This window comes from Monodon monoceros, unplaced genomic scaffold, assembly GCF_005190385.1.
Source record: "Monodon monoceros isolate NGI ecotype Baffin Bay Population unplaced genomic scaffold, NGI_Narwhal_1 Super_Scaffold_7, whole genome shotgun sequence".
Lineage (NCBI taxonomy): Eukaryota > Metazoa > Chordata > Mammalia > Artiodactyla > Monodontidae > Monodon > Monodon monoceros.
Window position 1 is genome coordinate 100,499,837 of NW_021703784.1, and position 14,128 is coordinate 100,513,964.

The following is a 14,128-nucleotide window of genomic DNA, read 5'->3' on the forward strand; positions in this document are numbered from 1 at the left end:
TCCCTGTGCTATGCGGCTGCTTCCCACTAGGTCTCTCTTTTTTTTCTTTTCCGTTACGCGGGCCTCTCGCTGCTGTGGCCTCTCCCATTGCAGAGCACAGGCTCCGGACGCGCAGGCTCAGCGGCCATGGCTCACGGGCCCAGCCACTCCATGGCATGTGGGATCTTCCCAGACCGGGGCACGAGCCCGCGTCCCCTGCATCGGCAGGCGGACTCTCAACCACTGCGCCACCAGGGAAGCCCACTAGCTATCTATTTTACATTTGGTAGTGTATATAAGTCCATGCCACTCTCACTTCACCCCAGCTTACCCTTCCCCCTCCCCATGTCCTCAAGTCCATTCTCTACATTTTTATTCTCTGAATCTTTATTCCTGTCCTGCCCCTAGGTTCTTCATAACCAATTTTTTTTTTTTTTTTAGATTCCATATATATGTGTTAGCATACAGTAATTGTTTTTCTCTTTCTGACTTACTTCACTCTGTATGACAGACTCTAGGTCCATCCACCTCACTATAAATAACTCAATTTCGTTTCTTTTTATGGCTGGGTAATATTCCATTGTATATATGTGCCACATCTTCTTTATCCATTCATCTGTTGATGGACACTTAGGTTGCTTCCATGTCCTGGCTATTGTAAACAGAGCTGCAATGAACATTGTGCTACATGACTCTTTTTGAATTATGGTTTTCTCAGGGTATATGCCCAGTAGTGGGATTGCTGGGTCAGATGGTAGTTCTATTTTTAGTTTTTTAAGGAACCTCCATACTGTTCTCCACAGTGGCTGTATCAATCTACATTCCCACCAACAGTGCAAGAGGGTTCCCTTTTCTCCACACCCTCTCCAGCATCTATTGTTTGTAGATTTTTTTCTTTTTTCTTTTTTTTTTTTTTTGGCTATGTTGGGTCTTTTTTGTTGCTGCGCGTAGGCTTTCTCTAGTTGCAGTGAGCAGGGGCCACTCTTTGTTGCGGTGCCTGAGCTTCTCATTGCGGTGGCTTCTCTTGTTGCGGAGTGTGGGCTCTAGGCGTGTGGGCTTCAGTAGTTGTGGCACACGGGCTCAGTAGTTGTGGCTCGCGGGCTCTAGAGTGCAGGCTCAGTAGTTGTGGCACACGGGCTTAGTTGCTCCGCAGCATGTGGGATCTTCCCAGACCAGGGCCCGAACCCGTGTCCCCTGCATTGGCAGGCGGATTCTTAACCACTGCGCCACCAGGGGAGTCCTGTTTGTAGATTTTTTGATGATGGCCATTCTGAGTGGTGTGAGGTGATACCTCAGTGTAGTTTTAATTTTCATCTCTCTAATGATTAGTGATGTTGAGCATTCTTTCATGTGTTTTTTGGCAAACTGCATATCTTCTTTGGAGAAATGTCTATTTAGGTCTTCTGCCCATTTTTGGATTGGGTTGTTTGGGTTTTTTTGATATCGAGCTACATGAGCTACTTGTAAATTTTGGAGATTAATCCTTTGTCGGTTGCTTCATTTGCAAATATTTTCTCCCATTCTGAGGGCTGTGTTTTCGTCTTGTTTATGGTTTCCTTTGCTGTGCAAAAGCTTTTAAGTTTCATTAGGTCCCATTTGTTTATTTTTGTTTTTATTTCAATTTCTCTAGGAGGTGGGTCAAAAAGGATCTTGCTGTGATTTATGTCATAGAGTGCAGAACACCATTTCTTAAACTTTAAAGTGTGTAAAAGTTACAGGGAGAGCTTTGTACAATGCAGATCCCCAGGCCCCAACCTCAGAGATTCTGATTCTGTCAATCCAGGGTGGGGCCTGGGATTCTGCATTACTAACCCCCTCTAGGAAGTCCTCATGCTACTGCTCCATGGACCACTCTGGGATCACCCCTGACCTCAAAATGGGCAGACCCTTACCTACCGTGTTAGTTCGGGTGAAGGCTACAGAGACGTCAGAAGGCAACAGCCCAGGGTGGACAGTCAGCTGTGCTCCCAGAGTCCCTGGGTTCCAGGTACCTCCTGTATCCTCAGCAGTGGCCCCCGGGGGTCACCATTTCCAGCCAACAGTCAGGAGTCTCCTTTTAAGCAAGCAATGGGCAATTTGCAAGCGTCACTTTTGCTCACATTTCTCTAGCAAGAACCCAAGCACAAGTTCCCACTGAGGGGAACGTAGCCTCGCTCTGCAGCCACATGCCCTGCGGCCACGCTGTGACGATGGAAGCAGGGAAGAATGCCACCGTCTGTGACACACGATCCAGTAAACAAGAGCTCCGAGGGGTACGTGGGGGGCTGATGCTGTATGTCGAGCCCGCGTGAAATTGAACTTAGGTGACTCGTGGGGGACTGTCACAAGCCCCAGGTAGAGCAGGGTAGCAGAGCAACGAGGCTCTGGAGGTGGAGGCTCAGATGCATCCAAGTGAGCTGTGTGACATACCAGCCGTGCGACCTGGGGTGGGTTACATACTGTCCCTGAGCCAAGGCTGCCTCCTGTGTAAACTGTGATGATAACACCGTGATGCTTGGAGTCCCAGTAAATGGCAGGAATTCCAGGCGTTCATGTCACCATGAGGGGGGCCGAGTTTGATCTCAGACCACATCAGGACATGAGTGAGTACAAACTCTGCTCACTTTATTGCCAATTAAGTGAACAATTTCAGCCAGTTTTTAATTCCCATTTAGCAGTTAAGACGGGTAAAGAAAACAAGTGCCATTGATTGGCAAGGCAGACACTACTGCACTGGAGACCCCGAGAGGGGCCTGGACAGGCAATGGAGACAGGGGTGTGGTGATTGGATTCGGGGCCAGAGGTCGGGAGTGCACTTCATTTAACAAGCACTTACTGGGCTGCTTCGAGCATTGGGCTCCGTGCCGGGAAATGGATCAGAAGTATGACCCCTGACCTCAGAGAGCACCCAGTCTAATTGGGAAGCTGAGAAGTAAACCCACAACCATAATAAAGCACAACCATAATAAAGCATAATAAAGCACAGGCGAGGGCTATGATCAAGGCATGGGGGCGAGCAGAGAGGTCTGCAGACCTCAGTTCCGGGCAGGAGGGGGTGAGCAGAGGAAGGGCTCCAGGAGACAGTGCTCAGCCTGGGTTGGAGCCGCTCAGCCCCAGGGATGCGGGAGTCACCCTGCAGGCACTGCCCACTGCTGGCCCAGAGGGAACGGACCTTCTAGGTGGGAGGCGAGGGCACAGCTTGTTCAGGGACCTCAAGCAGGACTGGGCTGCCTGAGAACAGAGGGAGAAGCAAGCTGGGGGGAAGGGGAGGCCAGGAGGAGGGGGAGTTTGGGCTTTTCCCTGAGGGTGACGGAGCCGCTGAAGGATTCTGGACCAGAGGAGACCGGGCTACCCTCAAGTCATGCGGGGAGAGGTTTGAAAGGAAGTGAAAGGGGAGGCAGGTGAGAATGTGTCACCGGAATCCAGGGAGCTAGGCGGTCAGCACCAGGCTGACCGCAAGCAGAAGCTCTGCGAGTGTGCGGACTGGAATGTCACCAGCGCCACTGGCTGTGAGTTTACTTCACAGACTCAGGAAGCAAAGGAATCAAGGCACTTGCTAGGAGGCCTACGCCAGCCTTGGAATCTGGGTGGAGTCCAGGTCCCCAGGCCTCCAGCTCCCCGAGGCGTCTCCCCAGCCCCCTCTGCGTGCTGGAGGTGCCTTGATAAAGAGGGGCTCAGCCTTTCGCATCAGAATCACAAGCTGGTGCTTTCAACTTGGCCTCCAATCTGGGCAGGTGGGCGGTGGTCTCACTGGGGAGCTCATCACCCAGCCAGGCTCATCCCCGGGAGTGGAGGAGGTACTCGTAGCTGAGGAAGGTGACGGCGTTGACGGGAAAGGCACGGGCACTGTTGATGCTGAGCCCCTGGAAGAAGACCCCCAGCCCTTCCCGCCGGGCGCTGCTCACCATTTAGTCCAGCAGCCCCTGGTTCACCCTCTGCCTCAGCCCCGCCATCTGCATCCGGGACTTGATCACGTCTAATGGGGTGGCTGTGGGTCAGGAGGTGACGCCGGCAAAGCCCCCTGCCACCAGCACTGTGCCCGAGCCTGGGGTAGAGGAACTGGGGGTGAGAGGGGTCAGACTGAGGAACGAAGCATCCTCCCGCATCCGCAGGCTCCCTCCCCATCCTCCAGGGCTCAGTCCAGCTCCCCTTCCCCACTCCTCTCTGTCCTCCACCCTCTCATACCACTTTGCTTACTGGGGTTCTGGCCATCCGGTGTGAATTGGCGACACAGCCATTCGTAGGTGATGAAATAGATTCCCAGGGTGGGGTTGTCCCGCAGCGTCAGGGCCCAGGCTCCCCGGATCAGCCCCCGGGGCCCCTTGGCCTGGAAGATGGAGGCCGCGCAGTGCACGGGCCCCTGGTACTGGGGTGGGGGGCTCCCTGACTTCCCCTTGGGCTCTGTCTGGTTTTGTAGCCAGACTTTGATGAGGTCAAAAGGGGCCAAGCAGTAGGCCTGTAGGGAAAGAAGCATGAAGGGCCTGGGTGGAGCTTTGGACGGGAACAGTCCCTCCCTCTGATCTTAACGGGGGGGACTGGGGGGGGGGGGGGGGGGGCGGGGGCTGGGGCGGGGAGGCAGTGGGCAGACAGGGCAGCATCTTCCTTCAGAATCTCGCCCGCTCTAAGCCTCTCCCACGCATAGTGGGGGATGGGCCAGAGCCCCCTCCCTTAGCATCAGGCCCCTGACAGCAAGGGACACTGCCCCTCCCCTCGGCCGAACTTGCTGGCATGCACGCGATGCTTAAGAAAGGGAGTTCCCTGGCAGTCCAGTGGTAGGACTCGGCGCTTTCATTGCAGTGGCTCAGGTTCAAAAAAAAAAGAAAAAGATTCAGTCTTTCAGTCTGTGCCCAAGAAACAGCAGGGGACTGACCCCTCCCCAGGGGTAAGGAGGGCACCTCAACTTCATAGATTCCCCCCTCCCCACCTCCTGCAGGACACCTCTCAGAGGTCCCTGGGTGGAGAAGCACCTCTCGCAAACCCCCAAGCACTAGTGTCCCAGCAGAAGGTGGGTGACAGGGTGGGATCTGTGGGTCCTTGAAATTTATCACCTGGCTGGGGCAGACAGGACACAGATTCGGGGTAATGTTGGTACTGGGGACGTGGAGGGAGGTTGTGGGGAGGGGCCGAGGTGTGGGTCAGGGACGCAACTAGGTCAAGGTCAGCTGTGAAAGTTCAGGTGAGAATTGAGGTCCAAGCTGAGGTTAGCATATCATTTATGGACTTATGTGGTTTTTGTTTTTTTCCTTCCGTGGAAGGTACACAAGCTCAGTTCCTCAGCCCTGGAGATGGCTGACAGCGGTGGAGGCTGGCGGTTGGCTCCGGTGGTCTTCAGAGGGTGACAGTTTGCTTATTTCCTCCCCTGCAGGAAGGGCAGTAGGCTGGGGTCCCCCCCGTGAGATGGCTTCCTGATGGCACCCTCCCAGCAGAGCCTGCGGGCAGTGCTGAGCTGAGGGCTGCTCCAGAGCGGTGAGCTCCTGGGGGTGAGAAAATGGCTGGGCGGGCTACGGCCCCTCCCCTTCCCATCCTGTGCCCACAGGGGCAGTGGGGACATCAGACATTGCTGCTCTGTACAATGATGTCAGCCTTAGCTGAGTCAGAAGCAACTTTTGTACACAAAAGAGGTTGTCATTCCCTGCCCTGTGCTACAGAGTCTTCCTCGTCATCTCCATGTGAAAATACATTTTCCGTTCCAAGACCCTGTTAACCAGAGCCGTGCGCTTGGTGGCAAATGGGGCTCCAGCTGGTCCCTGGACCCCATCCCCATCAGTGACCCGACAAGCCCCAGTTCTGCCATCTGTTCTGCTTTCGAGGAGCCAGAGGGGAGGAGGACGGAGGAGCTGGGCCCGGCTGAGCCTGACTCAGGCCACTGAGCCTGGGGGCTCCTTCTTGTCGTTGTTTTTGTGGGGTGCAGGTCTCAGGGCTTGGGAAATATTCAGGCATGAGCCCCACACAAGGGGCAAAAGCAAAGCCAGGGCCTTTTGGGTCTCATGAATGATTAATCCATTTAGTGAGTCCTAACTCTGTCCTTGCTCTCTGCCTTGGGATGTGTACGGGAGCATCAGGGCAGGTGTCGAGCAGAGGGTGACCTAGGGCACTGGCTGGATTGTGGGATGGAGCCAGGCACATGCCCTCTGCCTCTGAGCTCAGGCCCTCACTTAGCTGGGGATCCCCCTGGTGCCTGGAGGCCCCTCTTCCCTCCACCCCAACCCTCGAAAGCCCAGTCCTTAAGCACTGAGAACAAAGACCAGAACCAAATGATTAGTCACTTAATGATTATAACACCCCGAGCCTCTCCCAGTGAGATTTGTGGACAGACCCCGGGTGAGGCTCACAGATGGAAGCAGACCCCTCCAGAGGTGGGCAAGCCCTGCCAGCCTCAGAGGGTGACATCAACTGCTTCTCCATCATGTCCTCTTGGCACTGTCTCCCCCCCACCCCAGCTCTCTCTACCTTTTTTGCCCCCTCTGTTCTCCATGACCCTCCCCTCTAGACCTGCAGCCTGGAAGGCCACAGCTCAGCCATCAGGGTCACAGGGAGCAGCCAGGAGCAAGCCATTCTCCCACAGCAACTCGTGTTCCCCTCGAGAAGGCCTGGGGTCTGCAGCCGTGGGTGGCCAGAGGGGGCTGGGAGGGAAAGGAGTGAACTGGCCATCACTGTGCCTGTGCCTGTGTATGTGACCACGAGCGCGTGTGCTTGCCCCAGTGTGTGCACGTGCCCCCATGCTGCCCCCTCACCTGCAGGAACCCCCCTCTGCAGCTGCCTATGAAGACGTGCGTATAGCTGGGCGGCTGGGCCCGCCGCTCCTGGTGGGAGGTGGCTGTCAGTACCAGCAGGGCGCTGCTGTAGACCCCGAACAGGACAGAGTTGACCACAGCTATGCTGGCGATGGGGAAGCTCATTCCCTTGACGAAGCCCAGGGGCTGCAGAGAGACACCGGATGCTAGCTGGGCGGGTGCTGTGCGAGCCTCACCCTTGCCCTTTCTGGGCCTGGCAGGGCCTCCTCTGGCTGGAAACTGCTCCTGGGCCTGGCCACAGGGAGGAGGAAGCAGCCTAAGGCTGGGGGTGGCCTCAGCTCCACTTTGGGGGCATTTAGCTACTGCTCAGCCCCCCAGTGGCCCCAGATTTGGGTCTTCTTTCTCTCTTCCATGGGCAGAGCTCTGTGGGCGGGGAGGGGAGAAGGAAGCTGGCACAGACTGCCCAAGGTCTCCCGCCCCAAAGCCCCCCAAAAAGCCAGCCACCCACCGACTCGTGGCGGTAAGTCTTGACCATACAATCAATGATGCCCCGATATGTGGTCTGGGTCTGCAGCCGCACCTGGACAGGGAGGACAGAGCAGGTGGACAGGCTGGGCATCCTGCCCAGCTCATCCCTCGGCCCCTCTGAGTGGGCTGCCCGCAGGGCAGGAGAAGCGGGAGAGAGCCTCCGTCAGCCAGGCCCTGCTCTCTCCCTGATGTCTGATTCAGGCGACGTCTCTCATTCCTCGGGTGCCTCCCCTAGACCCACCTTTACAGTGTCAAAGGGGTGTCCCAGGACCAAGCCCAGAGCTCCTGTGGTGACAAGAAGGTGCTATGAGTGAGGACCCTCGGGCCAGGCCGAGGAAGCAAGTTTGTGTCCAGAGGGGAGCGGGATTCAGGCAGGAGAAAGCGGGGCAGGGCTTGCCTGCCAGAGTCCAGAGAAACGCCAGCTGCCCCTTGCACCCTCCTCCACTCCAGGCACCGGGCTGGGAAGGTGTGGGGACAGGGGACAGCGGAGACAACCCTGGCCCTGCCTGGAGGGCACACAGGCAGAGGGGAGGAGCCAACCCCAGACGCCCAGTGTCCTCACCCAGACCTGACACCCGAGCATCTTGCTGACTTATCTAACTGGGGGGCTCCGGGGCTCCTGCCTCGCTGCCAGCTCTGTTCCCTCCTTCTGCTGTCCAGGGCAGGGCCTTGATGCAGGACCGGCCCTACCAGCGCTCTGCCCTGTAGCCGGCAGTGCAGAGCTGGGGGCCCTTAGAGGAGTCTTTTTTTTTTTTTTTAATTAATTAATTTTTTTTTTGGCTGTGTTGGGTCTTTGTTGCTGTGCGCGGGCTTTTCCAGTTGCGGCGAGCGGGGACTACTCTTCCTTGCGGTGCTCAGGCTTCTCACTGTGGTGGCTTCTCTGGTTGCAGAGCACGGGCTCTACGCGTGCGGGCCTCAGTAGTTGTGGTGCACAGGCTCAGTAGTTGTGGCTTGCGGGCTCTAGAGCTCAGTCTCAGTAGTTGTGGCACACGGGCTTAGTTGCTCCGCGGCATGTGGGATATTCCCAGACCAGGGCTCGAACCTGTGTCCCCTGCATTGACAGGCGGATTCTCAACCACTGAGCCACCAGGGAGGCCCCCTTAGAGGAGTCTTACTGGCACCAGGGGAGGAGGGCCCAGCCCCCAGTGTCTCCCCACCTCCTGGTCCTGCCCTACATAGCGGATGCTGGTCCCCGACCTTTCAGTGAGGTCACAGCCCCGGGAGGCAAGTTCGGATGTCTCTTTCTCCAGAGAGAAATGTCACCTGGACGCTGGACTGGGTCCACAGCACAGCTGGCCTCAGGGCACGTTGCCAGGTAGGGCAGAGGCCCAAAGGGGAATGCAGGACAGCAGGTGAGGTCAAAGGTGAACTTCCTTTCTGAGCCCCGGAGAGTGGCTCCGGCGGTGCAGGTGAGTCTGGGAGAGCACTCAGCACGGCACCTGGGCACTTGGCAGGTATCCAGGTTGTTGGGGGGCAGCCTGGGGACTGGGCAGAAGCACCCGCCTCTCCTCTCCTCTCCAGCAACTCCCAGGAGGCTCCAGGACGGCTGGCTCTGGGTGCTCCAGGCCACCAGGACTTTGGCTTCAGCTCCTCCAACGTCACCCACCTTCCCCAGGAAATGACCCGTAATTGGGGTTACTATGACAGAAGGAAGAAAAGTGTCTCACCAGAGATCCAGCTGGTCACAAACTCCTCCACGGGCATTGTCTGGCGGGGGTGGGCACTGGTGGCTCCAGCAGAGGGGACACTGGTGAAAGTGTAATTCCACCCTCCCCCTGACCCTGGACTGATAATCTGCTGCTAATGTTTAACCCTGGGTGAGGGCCCAGTGCCAAGACCAGGAGGGGAAGGGAGCCAACGCAGGCAGCCTGGTGGCCTGGAGCTGTGCGGAGCGTGAAATCTCACAGGGCAGGGAGGATGGCCCACAGTGGCCTGACCCCCCGTGCCGGCCAGCAATGGCCTCGCAGTGTGACTAGGCCTGGCAGCTGGGCTCAGGCCCTGGTGGGACCCCTCCAGGGCTGTCTCAGTCAGCCAGGGTTTAAGGAGCCAGCCCAGCCCGGCCCAAGAAAGGCCCGCAGCAGTGGGGCCTGGCCACGGGGAGGCAGGCCCAGCAGAGAGGAGTGACTCACCGGGGCCCAAAGCCGCCTTCTCCAGGGGTTGTTTACGACTGACTCCTCTGCATGTGTCAGAAACAGCCTCCCTCGCCTTCCCCTCCCCATGCCTCTTTCCGGGGGAAGGCTGGAGACTCGGTGTACAAAGGGTGGTGTGTCTGTCTGCCTGGGGGTGACCAGGCTATGACTTCCCACTTCTCTTTGGACAACAACCCAAACTGACAGGACAGGGACCTGAATCCCTCCCTTCCTCTCTGCTTCCTTAGACCAACTTCCTCTGTCGCCAGTTCATTAAATAAGTGCTATAGCATGAATGATTTTTTAAAAAATAAATTTATTTTTGGCTGCGTTGGATCTTCGTTGCTGTGCACGGGCTTTCTCTGGTTGTGGCGAGCGGAGGCTACTCTTCGTCCCGGTGCACGGGCTTCTCATTGCGGTGTCTTCTCTTGTTGCAGAGCATGGACTCTAGGCGCGTGGGGTCAGTAGTTGTGGCTTGGGGGCTCTAGAGCACAGGCTCAGTTGTTGTGGCACACGGGCTCAGTTGCTCTGCGGCATATGGGATCTTCCTGGACCAGTGTGCTCGAACCCGTGTTCCCTGCATTGGCAGGTGGATTCTTAACCACTGGGCCACCAGGGAAGCCCCAGCATGAATGATTATTCCGCTCACCCTCTTGCTCTGTTATGAGCTGAGTATGGTTAAATACAGTTACTCTTTGCTTTGAAAATGCTATTTTGTATCATTTAAACATTCGTTGCCACTTTGCTGTACACCAGAAACTAACACAACATTGTAAATCAACTATACTTCAATTAAGAAAAAATTCATTGCCTCTTTTTATAAATCAGATGATCGCTCACCTGTTGTGTCTTCCGTTAAGTGTCTGGTACTTTTATTTTTCCTAACTTGTCATCTTTCTCTGTCCCAGAAGGGGGGCTGTGTACATGGAGTGGAAGCAGCACAGGCTTTGGCACCTTCTAAACCGGGTTCCAGTCTCAGCAGCCCCGGGCAGCCTGGTGATCTGTGACCAGGCACACACTTGGAGGCTTGGGAGGTCATTAAAGGGGGTTTCCAGGTGTTGGTGTTGTCGAGGAAAATAATCGATACACAATGCATAACAGGAATTGAAAAGAGTTTTATTTGAGCCAAACTGAGGACTAGAGCCCGGAAGACAGCCTCTCAGATAACTCTGAGGGACTGCTCCGGAGAAGCATGGTTTTCAGCACAGTTTTATGCCTTGTCAGAACAAAGAACATCAAACAAGTCAGGGAGACATTCCTTCATGGTTTCAAAAAAACAGATCAGCACGTACACAGAGAGTCAGTATGGCCTTGGTGCCTGGGAAGTGAGACTTATCATCGAAGGAGCACCAGCATTGGCGTCCCAGGAAGAGAGGCACTTAATCTTCTATTTATTTATTTGGCTGTGCTAGGTCTTAGTTGCAGCCTGCAGGATTTTTAGTTGCGGCATGTGAACTCTTAACTGCGGCATTCGAGATTTAGTTCCCTGACCAGGGATGGAACCCGGGCCCCCTGCATGGGGAGTGTGGAGTCTTAGCCACTGGACCACCAGGGAAGTCCCTAATCTTTATTTTTAATGTGGACATTCTTTGCTTCTGGTCAATGCGCCCTTTTCTCTAATGATTAAAGCAGATGCACAGTGTATGTTTGATAGGCCACAAACAGGCTGTTCCAGTTAGCATCAAGTTCAAGTTAACTCAGGTATAAGCCATAACTCAGGTATGAGCCATATAAGCCATAACTCAGGTATGAGCATTTCTTTTGTTAGTGTCCACGTTCAGGACCACATCATCCAGGCCACGTTTCTGACTTTCTCTGGCAACCTCACATCGATTCCTATGACGTAAGGCCTGGGAGACAGCAGTGGTGGGGATGTGGTGGCAGGGTGGGATGCACACGTGCTACCGGAACACAGGGCAGGACAAGGGGGCAGACCCGTGGATGCAGGCAAGGTGCTGACTGCAGGTTTGGCTGCAAACGCAGAGAGAATGGCGGCGTACAGATGTACCACGTTCTTCACATCAACAGCCATAAAATATTCCGTCAGATTTCTATTCTCAGGAATGCTGGGAAGTTGGGGCCTGGCGTGGGGTTGAGGAGGAGAGGGTCTTCTCTCAAGGGCACGGAGATCCAGGGCTCAGGCACCATTGCCCAGAGAAAGCTGTGAAGTCCCCAAACGTGTCACCAACCCCTGGAGTTGCCTTGACCCCTCCCTTTCTCTCAACCTCACCACCATTCCGTGAGGAAACTGCGTTCATATTACCTTCCAAACGGATCCTGAATCCAACCCCTCCTCACCTCCTCCACTGCTACTGCCCTGGCCCACAGCCATCATCACCTCCACTTGGATTCCTGTCCACAGCTGGCCTCCCTGCCCCCACCCTGTCCCTCCCACCCACCCACTCCCCCTTCCAGTCTGTCCTCCACAGCAGTCAGAGGACACAGTTGAAACTGAAGTAGACCATGTCTCTGCCCTGCTCCACACCCTGCAATGGCCCCACCCTGCTCAGACTCAAAACCAAAGCCTTCCAGGGACTTCCCTGGCGGTCCAGTGGTTAAGACTCCACGCTTCCACTGCAGGGGGCACGGGTTCCATCCCCGCTCGAGGAACTAAGATCCCGCAACCCACACGTCGCCATCAAAAAAAACCTAAAAGAAACAAAAAGCCAAAGCCTTCTTAGGCTCCAGGTGCCCTCGAGGTGCCACCCTGGCTTCCTTCTCTTCTTCCAACAGGCTCCCGCCCCCAGGCCTTCACCCTGGCTGCTCCCTCCTCCAGTCGGCCTCCTCTTGCCTGGCTCAGACATCGCCTGCGCAGTGAGCCCGCCCTAACTGGCTCGCTGAATACTGCCATCTGCCCCACCTGCCCAGCATTCCAGGTGCCCCTTCCCTGGTCCAACCTTTTCTTTCACTCATCACCTTCTGACACACTATGCAATTACCTTGTTGTCTGTCTGAGCAGGGATCTCTGGCTGTTTTGTCCACTAATGTTATCTTAAAGGCCTAGAACTATGTGTGGCACAGCGTAGGCAATGAAGGAGAAATGAATGAGTGGACAAGTGAGGGAACAGCATTAGTGAGCTGCCCTGCAGCCAGCCCTGGGTCTCCAATTCTCTGTCCCCATCTCCAATGGGCCCCAAAGAATGTAAGGTCCTCCAAATACCTCCAACCTGCCCCTCCAGATCTCTTACACCTCTTAGTTTCCCATCAAATGCCCAAGGACCAGCCCTGCTGCTGCTTCTCCTCTCCCGCTGCTGCCAAAGCAGAACACATCCACCCCCACCACATTCTCATGGGTAGACAGGTTCTAGGAAGCAGGGTTCCATCTCTGACCCCCTCCCCCTAGAGCTGCCCAGGGCCCCTAGGGCTGCCCCCATAGACCTTCCCGAGTACTGGTCTCTCGCGGAGGGCTGGGCTGTTATCCTAGCTCTGCAGCTCATTCTCTCCTGAGTGATGCTGGGCAATCCCTCTGTGGGCCTTTACCGTTTGCAAAAGTAAAGGACCAGCCCAGCAGATTGCTGAGTCTAAGGCTTCTTGGCTCTAAAGGCCTTCAGGCTGCCCTGTCACTTCAGAATGGGTCCCACTCTCTTCTCTAATCCCACCACACCTCTCCAGTTCAAGGGAGACCCATTGCCACTCCCCAGAGGCTGGCAGAAGGGCAGCCCCACCCCTGACTAGCTCTTCTCCAATCCTCCAACAAGATCCACCAGCTTGACCCTCTGTCTGCCAGAGCAAAGCTCTGATCTTGACATTCTGTAGCTCACGACCTCCAAAATGGCCTCACTGTCTGCTAAACACACCACAGCCCTACCCCTGGTGCTCATGCCTGCCCCCCAGCCCCCCCCACGTGCACCCCACCTTCCCACCTGCTGTGCTCTGATGGCCCAGGGCTTCCCTGGTGTCCTAACCATGCTCCCACACCTCCCGCTACCTGGAATGCCTTCATGAATCTCTTCCAGCGCCGCTCCTCGCTGGATCTGGGTTCCAGTCTCCTCACCACCACCACACGTACTGTCAGACGTCAGCTTTGTTACTGAACCTTTCTGATCCTGTTTTCTCATAAAATGGAAATATGATACTCACCTCTTAGTGTGTTATAAAGATTAAAGCACTTAGAAAAGGGTCCAGCACGTTGTATATGCTCCGCAAATGGCAGCTACTATTGTCCTCATCTCCACTCCGAAGGTCCATGAGGATGACATGAGGAAACACACGGGAGAGGGCCCAGCATACAGTAGGTGCTCGGGAATTGAGGACGCTGCTCTTCCTGCTTGTGACATTTTATAGCTCTTAGGGCAATTCTGTCATCTTATGTAGCTTTAAACATGCATCTCTCGGGACTTCCCTGGTGGTCCAGTGGTTAAGACTCCGCACTCCCAATGCAGGGGGCCCTTGTGCCATCCCTGGTCAAGGAACTAGATCCCGCATGCCTCACAGCGCAGCCAAATAAATAAATATTTAATTAAATAAATAAACATGCATCTCTCCTGGGCTTCTTTCCCTCTCCTCTCTCCCTCCACTCCCCAATGAAACCCCTGAGGGCAGGGGCCACGTCTCACCCAGGTCTCCATCCCCTGCCCCAGCCCAGGCCACACACCCAGTAAGCACTCAACACACTGAACTGTGTTCACACTTCAGTCCAGCTGGTTTAGGGAGGCCACCAAGCCACTGTGGCCTGTCCCAGAGCTGAGAACCTGGAGGGAGATGCCGATTCCCACTGCTCACATCTGAGCTTCCTTGAGTCCTCAGGTCATGCTGGGAAGGAAGACATGATGTAATGGG

The 14,128-nt window shown here is 55.6% G+C and overlaps 1 protein-coding gene across 1 annotated transcript; it reads right to left on the minus strand.

Annotated features, from left to right (window-relative positions):
• Nucleotides 1–3,734: 3,734 nt before the first annotated feature.
• SLC25A45 (solute carrier family 25 member 45) lies at nt 3,735–8,924 on the minus strand. The gene is given in 6 exon segments (XM_029208823.1): nt 3,735–4,003; nt 4,156–4,414; nt 6,693–6,878; nt 7,201–7,272; nt 7,462–7,505; nt 8,888–8,924. Coding segments are annotated over 6 exon segments (867 nt in total).
• Nucleotides 8,925–14,128: the final 5,204 nt, after the last annotated feature.